Source organism: Etheostoma spectabile, chromosome 1 (assembly GCF_008692095.1).
Source record: "Etheostoma spectabile isolate EspeVRDwgs_2016 chromosome 1, UIUC_Espe_1.0, whole genome shotgun sequence".
Classification (NCBI taxonomy): domain Eukaryota; kingdom Metazoa; phylum Chordata; class Actinopteri; order Perciformes; family Percidae; genus Etheostoma; species Etheostoma spectabile.
The window spans coordinates 30,422,391-30,437,013 of NC_045733.1; the positions used below are offsets into that span (position 1 = coordinate 30,422,391).

Below are 14,623 nucleotides of genomic sequence, written 5' to 3' on the forward strand. Positions count from 1 at the left end.
TAAAATGTAAGGAGTAGAAAGTATCGATATATGTGTTAAAATATAAGGAATAAAAGTATAAAGTCGGCACCAAAATAAATAGTAAAGTAAAAATATCCTAAAAATCTACTTAAGTACAGTAAAGAAGTAGTCGTCCTTCGTTACTCTGGTGCTCTGAGTGTTTATATGTTAAAGTTAACTTTTATAATATAACGTAGGTTATTGTGAAGTGAATCTCAGTTTCTGTGCTCTGTATGTGCTTTTAATCAGCTTGTGATTTATTCAACGCTCCATATCTGTGGCCTACTTGGAACATTAGTAACAGCTACAGCTAATATTATTGTGCACTGTAAGTTTAAAGCTGCTTTTTTTTTAGTCCCGTTAGTAATTTTACCACTGTCGATTCCTCTAACATACATAATTATTAGTATAGCTCATCATTGGCAGTGTTTGAACTATACCGTGGCCTTTGGGTGAGCCAATTTACAATGACGTACAAAGATACATAACAACTACAAGTGTATGCACTATACAAGACTTGCCCTATTATACTTTATCGACTGGATTTGATGTGTCAACCTGCAAACAGCCACCCACAAATAGTCTATCAACAAAGCATCAGGCTGTCTTTGAGATTTCACATGAACAATAGTTAAAGTTACTCAGTCTACTAAAGAATACCATGATTTCTCTGTTCAGTTAGGCCTAAGCAATGCACCTCAAGCTTCCCTCCTTAACAAACAGCCATGTGTACCGGCTATTCCAGTTCCAATTTAACGGAAGAGATCGCGAGAGGGGGTTGGGATCGCAAGAGGGATTAGGATCGCGAGAGGGGGTTAGGATCGCGAGAGGGGTTAGGATTGCAAGAGTGGGTTAGGATCGTGAGAGGAGGTTAGGATCGCGAGAGGGGTTAGGATCGTGAGAGGGGGTTAGGATCGCGTGAGTGGGTTAGGATCGCGAGAGGGGTTAGGATCGCGTGAGTGGGTTAGGATCGTGAGAGTGGGTTAGGATCGTGAGAGGGGGTTAGGATTTTAAGAGGGGGTTAGGATTGCGAGGGGTAAGATTGCGAGAGGAGGTTAGGATCGTGAGAGGGGGTTAGGATCGCGAGAGGGGATTAGATTGCAGAGGAGTTAGGATTGCGAGAGTGGGTTGGATCGTGAGAGGGGGTTAGGATTGCGAGAGGGGGTTAGGATCGCGAGAGGGGGAAGGATCTCGAGAGGGGGTTAGGATTGCGAGAGGGGTTAGGATCGCGAGAGGAGGTTAGGATCGCCAGAGGGGTTAGGATCCCAAGAGGGGTAAGGATCGCCAGAGGGGTTAGGTTTTCAAGAGGGGTTAGGATCGCGACCGGCCTCTGACAAGCCGTTACCACCACCATCTTCAGCCAGAGAGGACATTATTTATTCAGCTTGTTCTTACGTTGCAAGACAAGACAAGCTTCAGGTGGGATGGTTAACTATATGCAGCTTGAGTTTATGTTAAAATCTGAGTTGCATGGCAACCAGTAGGTAGATCTAACAATGCTGGTGGCCTTGGACCTGTCTCTCCTTCTGCCGTTGCACCTGGATCTGTACTTTGTGTTTGAAAATAAAAAAATCTCGCCCTATTATCTTTCAGAATTAAAAGCAACAGAATGCACAATTTCAACACTCTACATGGAATTATTAAATTAAAAAGTGTTAAGCGACTAGTGTTTTCCAGGTTGGATTCAGCACTCGGCCCAGTCAGGGTTTCCACAGAACGAGCCCACAGCGGCCGGTGCAGTTATCCCACCCTGAGCTTCAGAGCATAATTATAGCTTTTGTTGTATGAGCCTGGGGATTATTATATGTATTCACAGGCCCGGGTATAGTATGCTCTTTCTTTTCTGTTCTTTCTCTTTTTTGTGTACAGCGACTCAGCCCATCTGCTAGCTGCACATTCATTTTTAATGTCTTTGCCCCCGAGCTGTGCAGTGTCAACAGAACACTGCTGCTTCGTGAAAAACTGCAAACTTTCATTTGGCATTTCTGGTCTTTGTGTCTACTCGAAGTTCCAGTTTAAACTTTGGGTGCTGCTGGTGTTTAATTACTCTGAGGCACAGAAAGCCATTAAACCGGCGTTGTGTGTTTTTCTACAGAGTTCTTTCTCAGTTCCCGATAAATTGGCCTTTGTGTCGACATAACGTTTGCAGAGGCACTCAGCGTGCTTGCTAAAGTGCAGACATCTCTGCGGGGACGTAGCCTTGCGGCCATTTACGGCTATAAACTTTCATCTTCATTATTGCATCAGGGAAGCAGCATTGGAAAGACTTGCACTCACAGAATCCATGTGCCATAATCATCTTGAGCGTTTTCTTTAATAAATGTAATAAATAGTTGAATAACAAATCAACACGCAGGCTCTATGGCAAGCCCTTTAATGTCAGTATGACAGCACAGTGGAAAGCAGGATCAAAACTGTGTGCATCCACATTTGTGTTTGATTGTGTGTCTGTTCCATATGGAACATCCATATTAAATAAATGAATACATAAATAAAGATGCCCATGAAATACATTACATCCTGAAATAAATGAGGCAATATAGAAACATATGTGTAAATAAATAAATAATAAAAGTAAATACAAATTATAATGTAAATTATATATAATATATACAGTAAATATAAATATATTACTTTGTCCATAGTCAATAAATCAATAAATTAACAGATTTTACATTTATTTATTTCCCTCTGGATGTATTTAAAAAGGTCCATTGAAATATGAATGAAATGAATAAAATCATTTTTTCCTTCATTTATTAACATATGTTGACTCATTTATATAGTTCATGTATTCCATAGACATGTTTATTTATGCACTTATTTAATATTGAAAGAATTGGCAATCCATAGTTTCGGTGTGAGGCCACACACACACACACACACACACACACACACACAAAAGCCCGCTGTTATTAAGCAGGAAGGCATTGGGAAATGTTAACAGATGAGCGCATCAGCGCACACGGGGCAACGACTATGTAGAAATACTTCCCCACATTTGTCTATTTTCGGTGGTTTTAAAATCTCCTGAGGCCAACTTCTTTTCAGCGTCTTCCATCGTTGTAGCCTAATATGCACGTGTTTCGTTGTCACAGCTACATATTTCCGCACACAGGAAGACGGATGTCAGGTTAATATTTTTAATCTATTTTAATCACAAAAACAAAACCTTTGCATCAAGTGAAACTGGTCCATTGGCTACCAACGTAATAAGCTGTTTTAAATTTAAAATGTTCAATGCCTGATCGCGGTGATGTGACCGAGCCTGACCTGAACCCACACATCATTTCTAAATATCTGTCCAAACCTGCAAGCACACACACACACACACACACACACACACACACACACACACACACACCCTTATTTTCGTTTATGAGTGTGAAATAAAATCTTCTTGAAGGCCCTCCTGAAGTCTCGGTTAAAGATGGTGTATATGATGGGGTTCAGGCAGCTGTTGCAGTATCCGATCCAGAAAAACAGGTCGAAGAGTGTATCAGGGATCGTACAGTTCTCTCTGCACACAGCGTGGAGACTGTAAGTGAAGAAGAAAGGGAACCAGCACAGTACAAAAACCCCCATCACCACCGCCAGAACAAACGTGAAGCGCTTCTCCCTCATCTGTGCCACTTTGTTTTTGGACAGAGACATCTGCCTGCTGCGGCGAGGCACCGGAGACGGGAGGAGGTATTGGTGGGAGCAGTTCTCGGATGATGCCCATGATATGGAGGCACAGGATGGAGGAGGAAGAGGGGGAGGCTTCAATCTGTTTGATGGGCCCTCTGCGTCCACCCGCTCCTCTGTTGTCACACTTCCCCCGGATCTCCTTGGGAAGCGAAGAGCCAGGGAAAACGAGGAGGAGGTTTTTATGTCGGCTTCGCAGCTCCTCTCCTCCAAGTCGATATCGTCCAGCTCTCCCCTCCTGTGGCTGTTTTTGATGTCTACATTGGAAGGGCTGTGTCGGTTGGCGGGCCGTGGGCTCTCCAGCTCATACTGGGATTTACCGCAACCGGTACCCTTTCTTTGACAAATCCTGCCAGTGCCTTCAAAACAGGTCTCAGACTGAGACGCCTGACGATCCACTGCGTTCTTCGCCACAAACACGGTGGAGGCTCGCTGCTTGGCAACGCGGTAGATCTTGCAATACACGAGGATCATGATGACGCCCGGGGCGAAGAAGGACACGATGCAGGAGGAGAGGATGTACCACGTCTGGTTGTTGAGATTACACTTCTGTCTCTGTGTGTTGCTCTCCTCCTCCTCCGTCCCCAAAACGTCCTCCTTCTGCGTCATGAGGAGCGGCGGCGAGGAGATGACGATAGATATGAGCCACACGATGCTGATCATCGCTTTAATCCGTTTGGGCGTCCGTTTGCGGTTGTAGCTGACAGCTTTAGTGACCGACCAGTAGCGGTCGAGGCTGATGGCGCATAGGTGGACGATGGAGGAAGTGCAGAAGAGGACGTCCAGAGCCAGGTAGAAGGAGCACCAGGTGGATCCAAAGTACCAGTAGCCCATGACCTGGAAAGAGGAGAAACCAAATTTAAATAGTTAATGATAATTTAAAGCTATAGTGCGTATAGTTTTTGTCTCCCCCATGAGGAATTCCAAGTACTGACAATAACACTGTCGACACGTCCACATGGTGCAAGTTTCCGTGATCGCACACCACCACCACCCTTCCTCCACACAGTTGCTAGTAGCGAAGGAGGACACGGAGGATTAAAAAACATGATGAACTCTTCAGAAGAGGTCATTATCTTTGCTTGAGTTTCTGCGCGTAAAGTCACCGGACCCCACCAGTTTCTGTACATAGTCATACTGAGAAATACGGAGAGAGTTGTGTGGAGCTGATAGTCTTAATTAGCTTTGTTGCATCTCATTTGGCAACGGCTTGAATGTAATGGATGTTAAAAAAGTTACACACTAAAGCTGTAACCACCGGTAATGACCTGCAGAGGGAAAGAAACTGGCCTTCAGCGAGGCGCCTTAAAGGTCATTTCGCCTTTAAATGAACTATTCCGTCAATATCTCATTACTGCCAGGTTGGCTGCAACTGTATTTAGTTTGTAGGAAAACCTCTCGGTGAGTTTCATATCAGCGCTCTTGAAAATAATATAAGCCAACGATCTTTTCACAGCTGCAAGACTGTAAAGCATGTTCCTCTACAGCGTTTGCTCTGCAGTAAAATTGAAGTCTGTTTAAAGTGGCAAGTCCCAGATTTACCACTTCTTTCTCTCTGGTATAGGTGATAAAAAAGTAAATATTGGACTTTAATATTGGTTAGAGAAAGGCTGATGTGGAACTGTTGTCTTTGGCTGTTGTAAGAACGCCACAGGAGTATTCATCCCAACTGAGACAAATAACAAATTCTGATTGTCTCTGGTTCCATCTTCTTACATTTTCTCTTTAATATTGTTGTAACTATAACTTGACAGATATGTTACTGATATCCATATTTGACAGAAAAAAATGAAATTGCGCTACATACACATGAACAATATTTTTTTTATAAAGAGCTCTTAATGGTTTGTCCTGAACTCTGGGGGACAAACTATCAGAGATGGGGACTCAAGTTTAAGAATTGGACACTTAAGTTACACACAGAGTGACTTCAGACTTTACTTGAGACTGGTTCTAAAAAGATTTCAGACCTGAATCGGACTTGAGATGCGGGACTCGTGAATAATCTTTATTTCTAAGGAAACGTCTGATGAGCTGAATGTTATTCCCCTAACCTACCTATGTAACACATAATGCACTGTAATTCGTAATGTATCTGCTCCACAGGGGCACATGTGATAGAGGACAAAGGACACAGTATGATGATCCATTGACCCTTAATGTAATGCAAAATGTAATGGCAATCCATCCAAGGGTTGTTGAGATATTTCAGTCTGAAAAAAGTAGAGGACCAACAGGCCAACGTTGCCCTGCCCACAGCCGTGCCATATAACGGCTCGTAAAAAATCTTATGAAAAGTTGTGCACAATTTTTTGTGTGTTATCCTACCAATGTCCAGCAACAAAAACAATCAGTGCGCATACACAAGCAGGACCGGTTTAGGTAACAAAACCTTTGGTTTGGGAAAAGATTGTGGTTTGGGTTAATAGGTATGTTAGAATAATAATTGATAGCAGAGCAATTTGTATAATGACTCCCTTCAGATGAAGAGCAAAGTTCATTGAACTCTAAGTCCAGAGTTCCTCTACAGCGGACAGAAAACATTCACAGAGATGAGAAGCGGGTGATGTCTAATGCAACACAGAAGAAGCTGCAGGTAGATTCCAAGAATAAATGGCTGAAGAAAAGCAGGAACAAATCAATGTTATTACTCTGTGCAGAAAATCGGAGAGGGAACACCGGCTATTCATGGCACGGATTGGCCATTGGGAGTTTGTGTGGGCGGAATGGGCTGCTTTTCTTTTTCTTTTTTGATCGACCCATAAAGAGAAGAGAGATCACATCGTTGGCCCACTTGTGTGTCTTTCGTGTGAACACTGGCCATTCACATCCTTGGTGTTTGACTGACTGGCCATCAGAGAGGAGAGAGATTTAATGATTAGCCATCTGGTTTGTCTCCCATCTGAATACTGGCCTATCACATGCCACTATGGCCGACTTCCATCCTTTCATAGAAAGCTAGTAAGATTTCTCCAAACTTCATCAGCCATGTTGTATTCCAGTCAAATATGGCAAGGCAAGGCAGCTTTATTTCTACAGCATATTTCAGCAACAGGGAAATTAAAATTGCTTTACATAAAACATTAAAGAGCAGTTAAAAACAGAAAAACAGAAAATACCGGAATAAAATTACAGTGCGGTATACAAAACAAACAATAAGAAAGGCAGCTTAAAAAGAAAGGTCTTCAGCCTTGATTTAAAACAACTGAGTTGCGGAAGGATTGTAGATGTTAAACAGAAGAGTCCCCAGAATGGAGCCTAGGGGAACTCCGCTTGTCAGATTTTTATGCTCAGATGCACAATTACCTATAGACACAAAGTAGTCACTCTTCATTAAGTAGGATTTAAACCATTTTAGTACTGAGCCAGAAAGTCCAACACAGTTTTCCAACGGTCTAGTAATATTTCATGGTCGACCGTGTCAAATGCAGCACTGAGATCAAGTAATACTATGACTGAAGTTCTGCCACTATCTGTGTTTAAGTGGATGTCATTAAAAACTTGACCAAGAGTCGTCAGTGCTGTGGTGTAGTCAAAAACTGGACTGGAAGGCATCAAAGCAGTTGTTGGAAAAAAAAGCTTTTTCAATGATTTTTCCTCCTGCATCGGAAAATCAACACTTTTTCTAATGTTTTTATTCTCCTTTTTGACATGTTGAGCTTTTTTTCTCAATGTTTTTGGCTCTTTTTTTTTAACGTTTAACACTTCTTTTCACTGCCATGTATAAACACCACAAACACTGACTCATTACTAGTTTTGCACTTATTACACTTTACACTTTTAATTACTTATTTTTGGAATTTGTGATCAGTAAACCTCAGTTATAGGAAATTATACCTAATTCTTGAGTGGACATTATTTAGACAAATTTTAGAGGAAAGATAGAAGGGTCAATGTTCAGTTGGAATACTGTTTGGAAAAATTAAAAAAAAAAAATTCAAAGGCTAAAAGAATTGAACAAAACACCCAAAGTTCAATGAAAGTAAGAAACCTGATATCTGAAATTCACATTTAGAAAACGGGTCAAATTTCTCCTGAAGACGCAGCTGGCAGGGCAGCAGCTCCATGGCGGTTTAATATGACGTAGTACTACAGGTGCTGTAGGTAGGATTGAGAAGATCAGGACTTAGCTAAAACATTTAACATTGACAACTTCTCAGTCCATCCTCCCTTTTTGCTAAAGCCCAAAACGGTCTCCTAAGTCCCTCCACCCACAAGGCAGAATGAATGCGTGTGCATGAGCAGTGATTGACACGCAGTTAGACACCCCCCCCTGGGCCCTGTTTGGTGCACCTGAACAGGGAGTGGTGGATTTTTGCAAATCACACTACAGGCTGTAGGTGGTGCCAGAGGAGCCAGATTTAAAAAATTTTTTTTTTTTAAATTACCTTCATGTAGTTCTACTCGAACATAGGGTCAGTTTCAGCAAATGTGTCATAAAGTTAGTTTTATAAGGCTTAATATAAGGCGGTAGCGAGTTGTATGAAATCCTGAAATTCTGTGTAGGGAGGCAGGACTTTCACCCCAGAGACCGGGTTTCATGTCCCGCGTGGTTCATTTTTACAACCCCACCCACCACCTTTCCCTAAACCCAATTGATGTGTTCTTGTCCCATGTGTAACTTAAACGTACCTTTTACAAGCCCATCCACAATTTTTTCCTTAACCTGTGTCAAAAGTGACAATAGTCCCGACCAAGCGCGTTTAGATAAGACGCTAGAGGAAACTTTTAGCGTCAATAACAACGCCAAAGGCACCTGACCAAGCGTCATTATTTCATACGATAGGAGTGAGAATATGTTGGAATACCAGCTGCAAATGTAAAGTCCGTTTCCTCACCTCGTTCGCCAAAGAGAAGGGGATGACCAGCGTCGCCACCAGTATGTCGGCCGAAGCCAGAGACACCAGGAAAAGGTTTTGAGGTGGCCTCAGGGCTCGGCAGGTGAAAACCGCCACAACGACCAGCACGTTCCCCACCACAGTCCCCAGTATGATGACCGTGACCACCAGCACAATGAACATCGTTGCCACCTGCGAGTAAGGAGGCAGAGGAGTGGATCTCGACGAGGAAGGAAACAAGGTCTGGTTGATATTCTCCAAAGAAGAGTTTGGTGGAAAAGTGTCCGGCACCGTGGCCAGGACAGGCGTCAATACATCCGATAAGTCCATACTGGTTAAATGTTGGACGTTATGATCCCCATGTTTGTTGTAACTCTGGTGCCTTCACTGCCGACAGATTGTCTTTTTTTTTTATGTGAGCCAGTGAGAAAATGAAGTACAAAACTGAGAAAAGGAGTGAGCAAGTGAAAGAATCTGCCAAAAAAACTAACACCAAAAGCTGTCTCTTTGGTTACAGCAGGAGAGCAACCAATCGAAATATCAGATTTTTTATCTCTCTCAAAATACCATGCATGTCTTTAAATCCTCCCCCAGCAGTGGTCAATATGTAACCCTAGTGTACCTAAAAACAAACAGCTTCATCTCCTGCTGCAACACGTCTGCCACTGAAAGACGGATTTGCATGATTTAGTTTGAGATTAAAAAGAAAAAGACATACCTTTTTAAAATATCATAGGCACATCTGAGCCCAGAGGTTAACATACTGTATTTAAGGTACAAGACTGATGGCCTACTTATGTCCAATGAGATGCAGGAAAATGAAGAAAGCATATGGCTACATGCTCTAGTTGGAGCAATGACAGAAACCCTATTTGTGATGCATGGTACCCTCATACTGCTGCACTCGGAAAGAGCCCAATGTGGCAGAAAGAAAGGACTGAAAAGTAGAGAAGAAATGACTGAATGGGAAGGAGAGAGAGGAGAAGAGGAAGAGGAGGAGGAAGAGGAGGAAGCAATGCAAAAAAAAAAAAACATAAATAGGTGAGAAAAATAAAAAAAGGTCCTTAGTTTTTTTGCGAGTCGTTGCCGTGCTATGTGACACTCCTGCTGCCGCCGCTGTTCACTGAATCTCCACTGCTGGAAAAGAGAAGAGTGGAGGAGGAGGAGAGAGAGAGAGAGAGAGAGAGAGAGAGAGAGATGGGAGAGAGAGAGAGAGAGAGATGGGAGAGAGACTAATAGAGGGGAGATATGAAAGGAAAGAGTAGGAGATGCGTGGAAAGGAGAGGGGGAGGTTTGTTTGAAAGAAAAGAAGATGATTTGAGAGAGTAAAGGACAGGATTTTGGAAGAGAGGACTATGAAAGGCAGGTATTAGTCAGGAGAGGAGGACACTAAAAGAAAGAGTGGGAGAAAAGGAAAGAGCTACGATAGAGAGTGATGAGAGGAGGGGAAAGAGGACAAAAGGCGAGAAGAAGACGACAAAAGATGGGAGGAAAGAGAAGGGGGGAGAAGAGGAGAGGAGGACAGGAGAACTAAGATGGGGAGGAAAAAGACCGGGAGACGAGAGGATAAGTTATAGAGGAGAAATGAAATGAGAAATAGAGAGAAGGGCACTACGGAGGAGAGAAAGCGAGAGTGGGAGGAAGGAAGAGGTGAGAGGAGAGAAAACGATAAGAGGAGAGGAGAGAGAGAAAGAGGGAAGGAGAGGAGAGAGAAGAAATAGGGAGATGGGATAGGAAGAAAAAGAGAAAGGGAGAGGAAAAAAGGCAAGGTAAATAAAATGGAGACAAGAGGAAAGAGGGAGAGATTAAAGAGGAGAGGTGGAAAAACGGGAAAATTAGAAAGGAGAAGTGGAGGGCTGAGAGGAGAAGTGAAAAAGTAGAGAGAAGAGAAGACAAAAGAAGAAAGGAAAGGAAAAAAAGAGGACAGTACAAGAGAGGAAACAACTAACAGAAAAGCACAGAAGACGATTGAGGAAAAGAAAAAAAAACGTGCGAGGCAATGAACCACTGAAAGAGAGGAGGAGAAAGGAAAAAGGAGAGAAGAGGAGCAAAAGAGAAGCTACAAAAGTGGAAAGGGATGGAAGGAAAAAAAAGAGAGGAGGAAACACAGAGGAGAGCAGAGAATTAGACTGAGAAGAAATAAAAGAAAGCTGCTTCAAGAGGCTGGATGAACTTATAAATGATCATTAATTAATTTCCATTAATCCTGATTAATAACGATTGGAGAGAGAGTGAGACCGTTTATTTAATCAGCCACTGATGCTCTTAACTCAGCTGCCTGATGACATGTAGGCAGATCACCATGGTTACGTTTGTCCTGCGTACAACTATGCACAGTGACACTCACATGCCTTTTGACAATAATGTGGCATCAGGCATTACTGTTCTCTGATCTGGCCAAAAAGACAAACATGTATATGTGGTAGGTTGAATTTTTTAATTTTTAACCCTTGTGTTGTCCTCCCGGGTCAAAAACAGACACAAAATTGACATTTTTGTCCCTTTTTCAGACGTTTTTGTTTTGTTTTCACTAACACCACCTTACTACCACTTTTACAGCCTAGCTTTTGGAATTCATGGTCAATAAACTTCATTTATATAGAATTATACCTAATATTTGAGTTAAAAAAGCAGAAATTATGAATTATTTTGACTAATGGTTAAGATCAGAGGAACGTACAGATGAGTTTAGTCAGGAATGAAAGTGATCAATTGTATTTGTAAAGAACGTTGTAAGGAATCCAATCCTTTTTTGGTGGTAATTTGGTTAAAAAGAAACCCATATGTCAGATACAGACATTTTTTAAAAGGGTCAAATCTGACCGAAAAAAACCCGGAGGGTTAATGAATGCTCTAAAGGCAAATCTTTTCATAAATAATTGAATGAGATAAATATGTATGTATACACACACACACACACAGTTTATAGTGTATAGTTTCATTTCAACTAACATCTGTTGTCGTTGCTCTGTTGTTTTGTCTTCTGTCTTGCAAATGAAAAAAAGCAAGAAATGCAAGACTTCTTAAATCACACATCACGAAAACCTACGTGACAAGAATCCAGGCGGGGGGGCGGAGTAATCCCATGTTGCCACAGCCTGCAGGCATACTTAACAGATTGGGGGATGCAGTATCATCTTCCCACTGTAGTTACACTCACCGCTGCCGCCGAGAGGGATGAACATCGACAAGCCTCCTGGGGGGGGGGGGGGGGGGGGGGGGGGGTTCAATCGGTCGTTTTTAGGAGCTGTTTATTCAGCCAAGAGGTCCAGGGTTTTAGGTTGCTGGGATAATGAAGAATCATTTGAAAAATGAAATGTCCTCTCTCTGATAATTACTCACAGAGGTTTGTTGCTGCAGGGTCTTCCTCAGGCAAATGGCATAAAACAGTGGCTCTGACCCTGTTTACATGTACATGGTTATTTTGACAAAAGGAGACATTTACCTTCGTTCGTGCCCTTCGTTTACGCGCAAACGGAGAATTTGCTTCTGAAAACGAGTCGTTCTACAAACTCCGGCCAGAGTGGAGATTTTGGAAAACTTCGTTTGCACGTAAACTGAGACAAACGGAGGTTTGGGCAGCCGAGGAAGTGTGGAATAGAAGAGAGAGGAAGTGACTCGTTGCTGTTGCTAGCCTCAGGATTCTGGCATCAGCTGAGCTCATTTAAACTAATTACCAAGGCTAATTACAAAGGCCTACCACCTTTACCATAGTAACCACAGAGAGCCATTAGTGAAAACATTGCACATATGCACACAGACAATGAAAAAATACAACAATGAAAAACTGGCCAAAAACCTAACTTATAAAACAACATTATGTACTACACTATCCCACATTGTCACATTAGACCAATCCCTTACATAATATCCCATAAAGGACATTAGAGACAAGGCTGTCCTATGTACATGCTTGAGCCACTGTTGTACGCTATTTGCCTGAGGGAGACCCAGCAGGGTCGAAACGGTGCAGCACAATAAACGAATGGGAGTATGAGCAGAGCATTTCATTTTTTCAGTTGTATCCAGCCCTTTTTTACCCTTCAAGTCAACGGTGGGGATGTGCACACTCTTGGAAATAATGAAGATTCACACATCGACACCCACGGAATTAAGGGAACTGAGAGGGGATAATGACGAGGAGCTAAGACTACCAGGAGGAAAAAAACATGTATATATAGATCCAAGTTTTTGTCCTTATATACTACTTAAATAATAATAAACAAACAAAGGGAATCATTGATCGTCTCAGTCTGAATCATCTGTTGCTAGGAAGAAATATATATATATATATATATATATATATATATATATATATATATATATATATGTATATAAAAATGATATATGCTATATATTATTGCTAAACAGCATATGGAATGATGATGAACTAAGAACATTAATAAAGTACATTCACATTATTTGAGCATTTCCATTCCGTGCAACTTTATACTTCTCGACTACATTTATTATAAAGTCACTTTAGCTTTAGATTATTAAAAGGAGACACTTCAGGTGGATAGGGAAATATTTTAACTAATACATATCACTGTGAAATTTCCCATTTGATCACATACATTAACACACATTGTTTGAATTACAAGTTTTCATAAATGTTTGATGACACATCCAGTCACAGCGTTGTAAACGGTCAGGTTTTAAGGTTGCAGACCACCGTTTCTTGCGAGTAGTTGAAAGTGTCAACTCGTATTGTTGTGATTTGTTGGTGTGAACTCGCCTTAAAACTAACGCCTCCCCCTTTCTCCCCCCGTCATCCTCTGCATGCCCCCCCGGGGGCTGTACCACCCCCGCTGAGAAACACTGGTTTAGAAGAAATCTTAAGACAGAAAAAGACAAAGTGTAGTAAGATAAACACCTTGGATGTTTCCTTTCCATTAGTCAGAAAGAAGACAAGTTATGGAAGCAAACTAGCCCAAAATCTATAAATTGACCAGTGCATGAAATAATGTTTTTGTCTGTAGTGTAATTAATCAGCTCATAAATTATGCATTATTAAAGACAACAGCAGTATAGAAAGTAATTAAAATGAGCTGCACTTTTACCAGCTACAACATTAAAGAGAAGGATACATTAAATGTGCTGTATTTATATGGCGCTTTTCTAGTCTTCATACAGGATACATTCACACACATTCATACACTGTGGCCGAGGCTGCCGTACAAGGTGCCACCTGCTCATCAGATAAACATTCACACACATTCACACTCCGATGCACAGCACCAGGGGCAACTCGGGGTTCAGTGTCTTGCCCAAGGACACTTTGACGTGGGACTGCAGGGCCAGGGATCGAACCACCAACCTTCCAATTGGTAGGCAACCGCTCTACCACTGAGCCACAGCCACCCCATCAGTAATCAGTAATCATCAGTAATCATAATCCAGTAGGCTAATATAGACTAATATGTATGTAACGAATTTTTATACATCATTTATGGAATTGTGTTGTCTGTGCCCATGAGAAAAGGACACTTCACGTATCTCTGTATATTATCAATGGTCTATAGTACACGATATACCTAGGCTACTCTCAGTTCCTGATAAATGGAACTGTCTATATGTACTGTGTATACTTTAATACTTCTCCAGAAATACTATTCAAAGTGCCTGGTTTTCCAGTTATTTAATTACCTGTGTTATTAGGTTGGCATTATCTATACTTCCTTTTCTAATGGAAAAGTGGATGGAAATGCCAATGTTTGACATTTTTTTGCTCTTTTTTTATTACTGCACTTACATATCTCTAGTTGCTTACAAATGTATTGAAAGCTCCTGGTTTTCCAGTGGTTGAATGGCTTGTTGTATTGCAGTAGCACTATCCACAGTTCCTTTCTCCAAATGTATACAATGCAATTACTTTGATTTATACAAAAACACATGTCCATACTGTATTTGATGATGGAAATTATGACAAATGTGTAGACTTGGCTGGCGTTGGAACAGATAGAGGAATTCTACACAAAGAAACAGCTTAATTTGGGACTTGATCCAGATTAAAAAAAAATTGATTTTGAATTTTAAATGTACATACATTTTGTTTGTGTTACTGATATAAGGGGGGGGGGGGGGGGGGGGGGGGG

The 14,623-nt window shown here is 41.6% G+C and overlaps 1 protein-coding gene and 1 long non-coding RNA gene across 2 annotated transcripts in view; one reads left to right on the forward strand and one right to left on the reverse strand.

The window, feature by feature from the left end:
* Nucleotides 1-14,623, forward strand: part of LOC116687315 (uncharacterized) — a 24,057-nt gene that overhangs the window by 5,503 nt on the left and 3,931 nt on the right. The gene's annotated exons all lie outside the window — the stretch shown is intronic.
* LOC116687118 (alpha-2Db adrenergic receptor) lies at nt 3,227-9,950 on the reverse strand. The gene is made up of 2 exons (XM_032512269.1): nt 8,526-9,950; nt 3,227-4,524 (listed from the first exon to the last, which is right to left on the reverse strand). The coding sequence occupies exons 1-2, from the start codon at nt 8,853-8,855 to the stop codon at nt 3,367-3,369; spliced, it is 1,488 nt and encodes a 495-aa protein (XP_032368160.1). The 5' UTR covers nt 8,856-9,950; the 3' UTR covers nt 3,227-3,366.

Coding starts and splice junctions, on each gene's coding strand:
- LOC116687118 (XM_032512269.1), bottom strand. CDS start 8,855: ATGGACTTATCGGATGTATTGACGCCTGTCCTGGCCACGGTGCCGGAC. Junction 4,525..8,525: donor CCTTCTCTTTGGCGAACGAG/GTGAGGAAACGG, acceptor TCCTCTTTCCAG/GTCATGGGCTACTGGTACTT.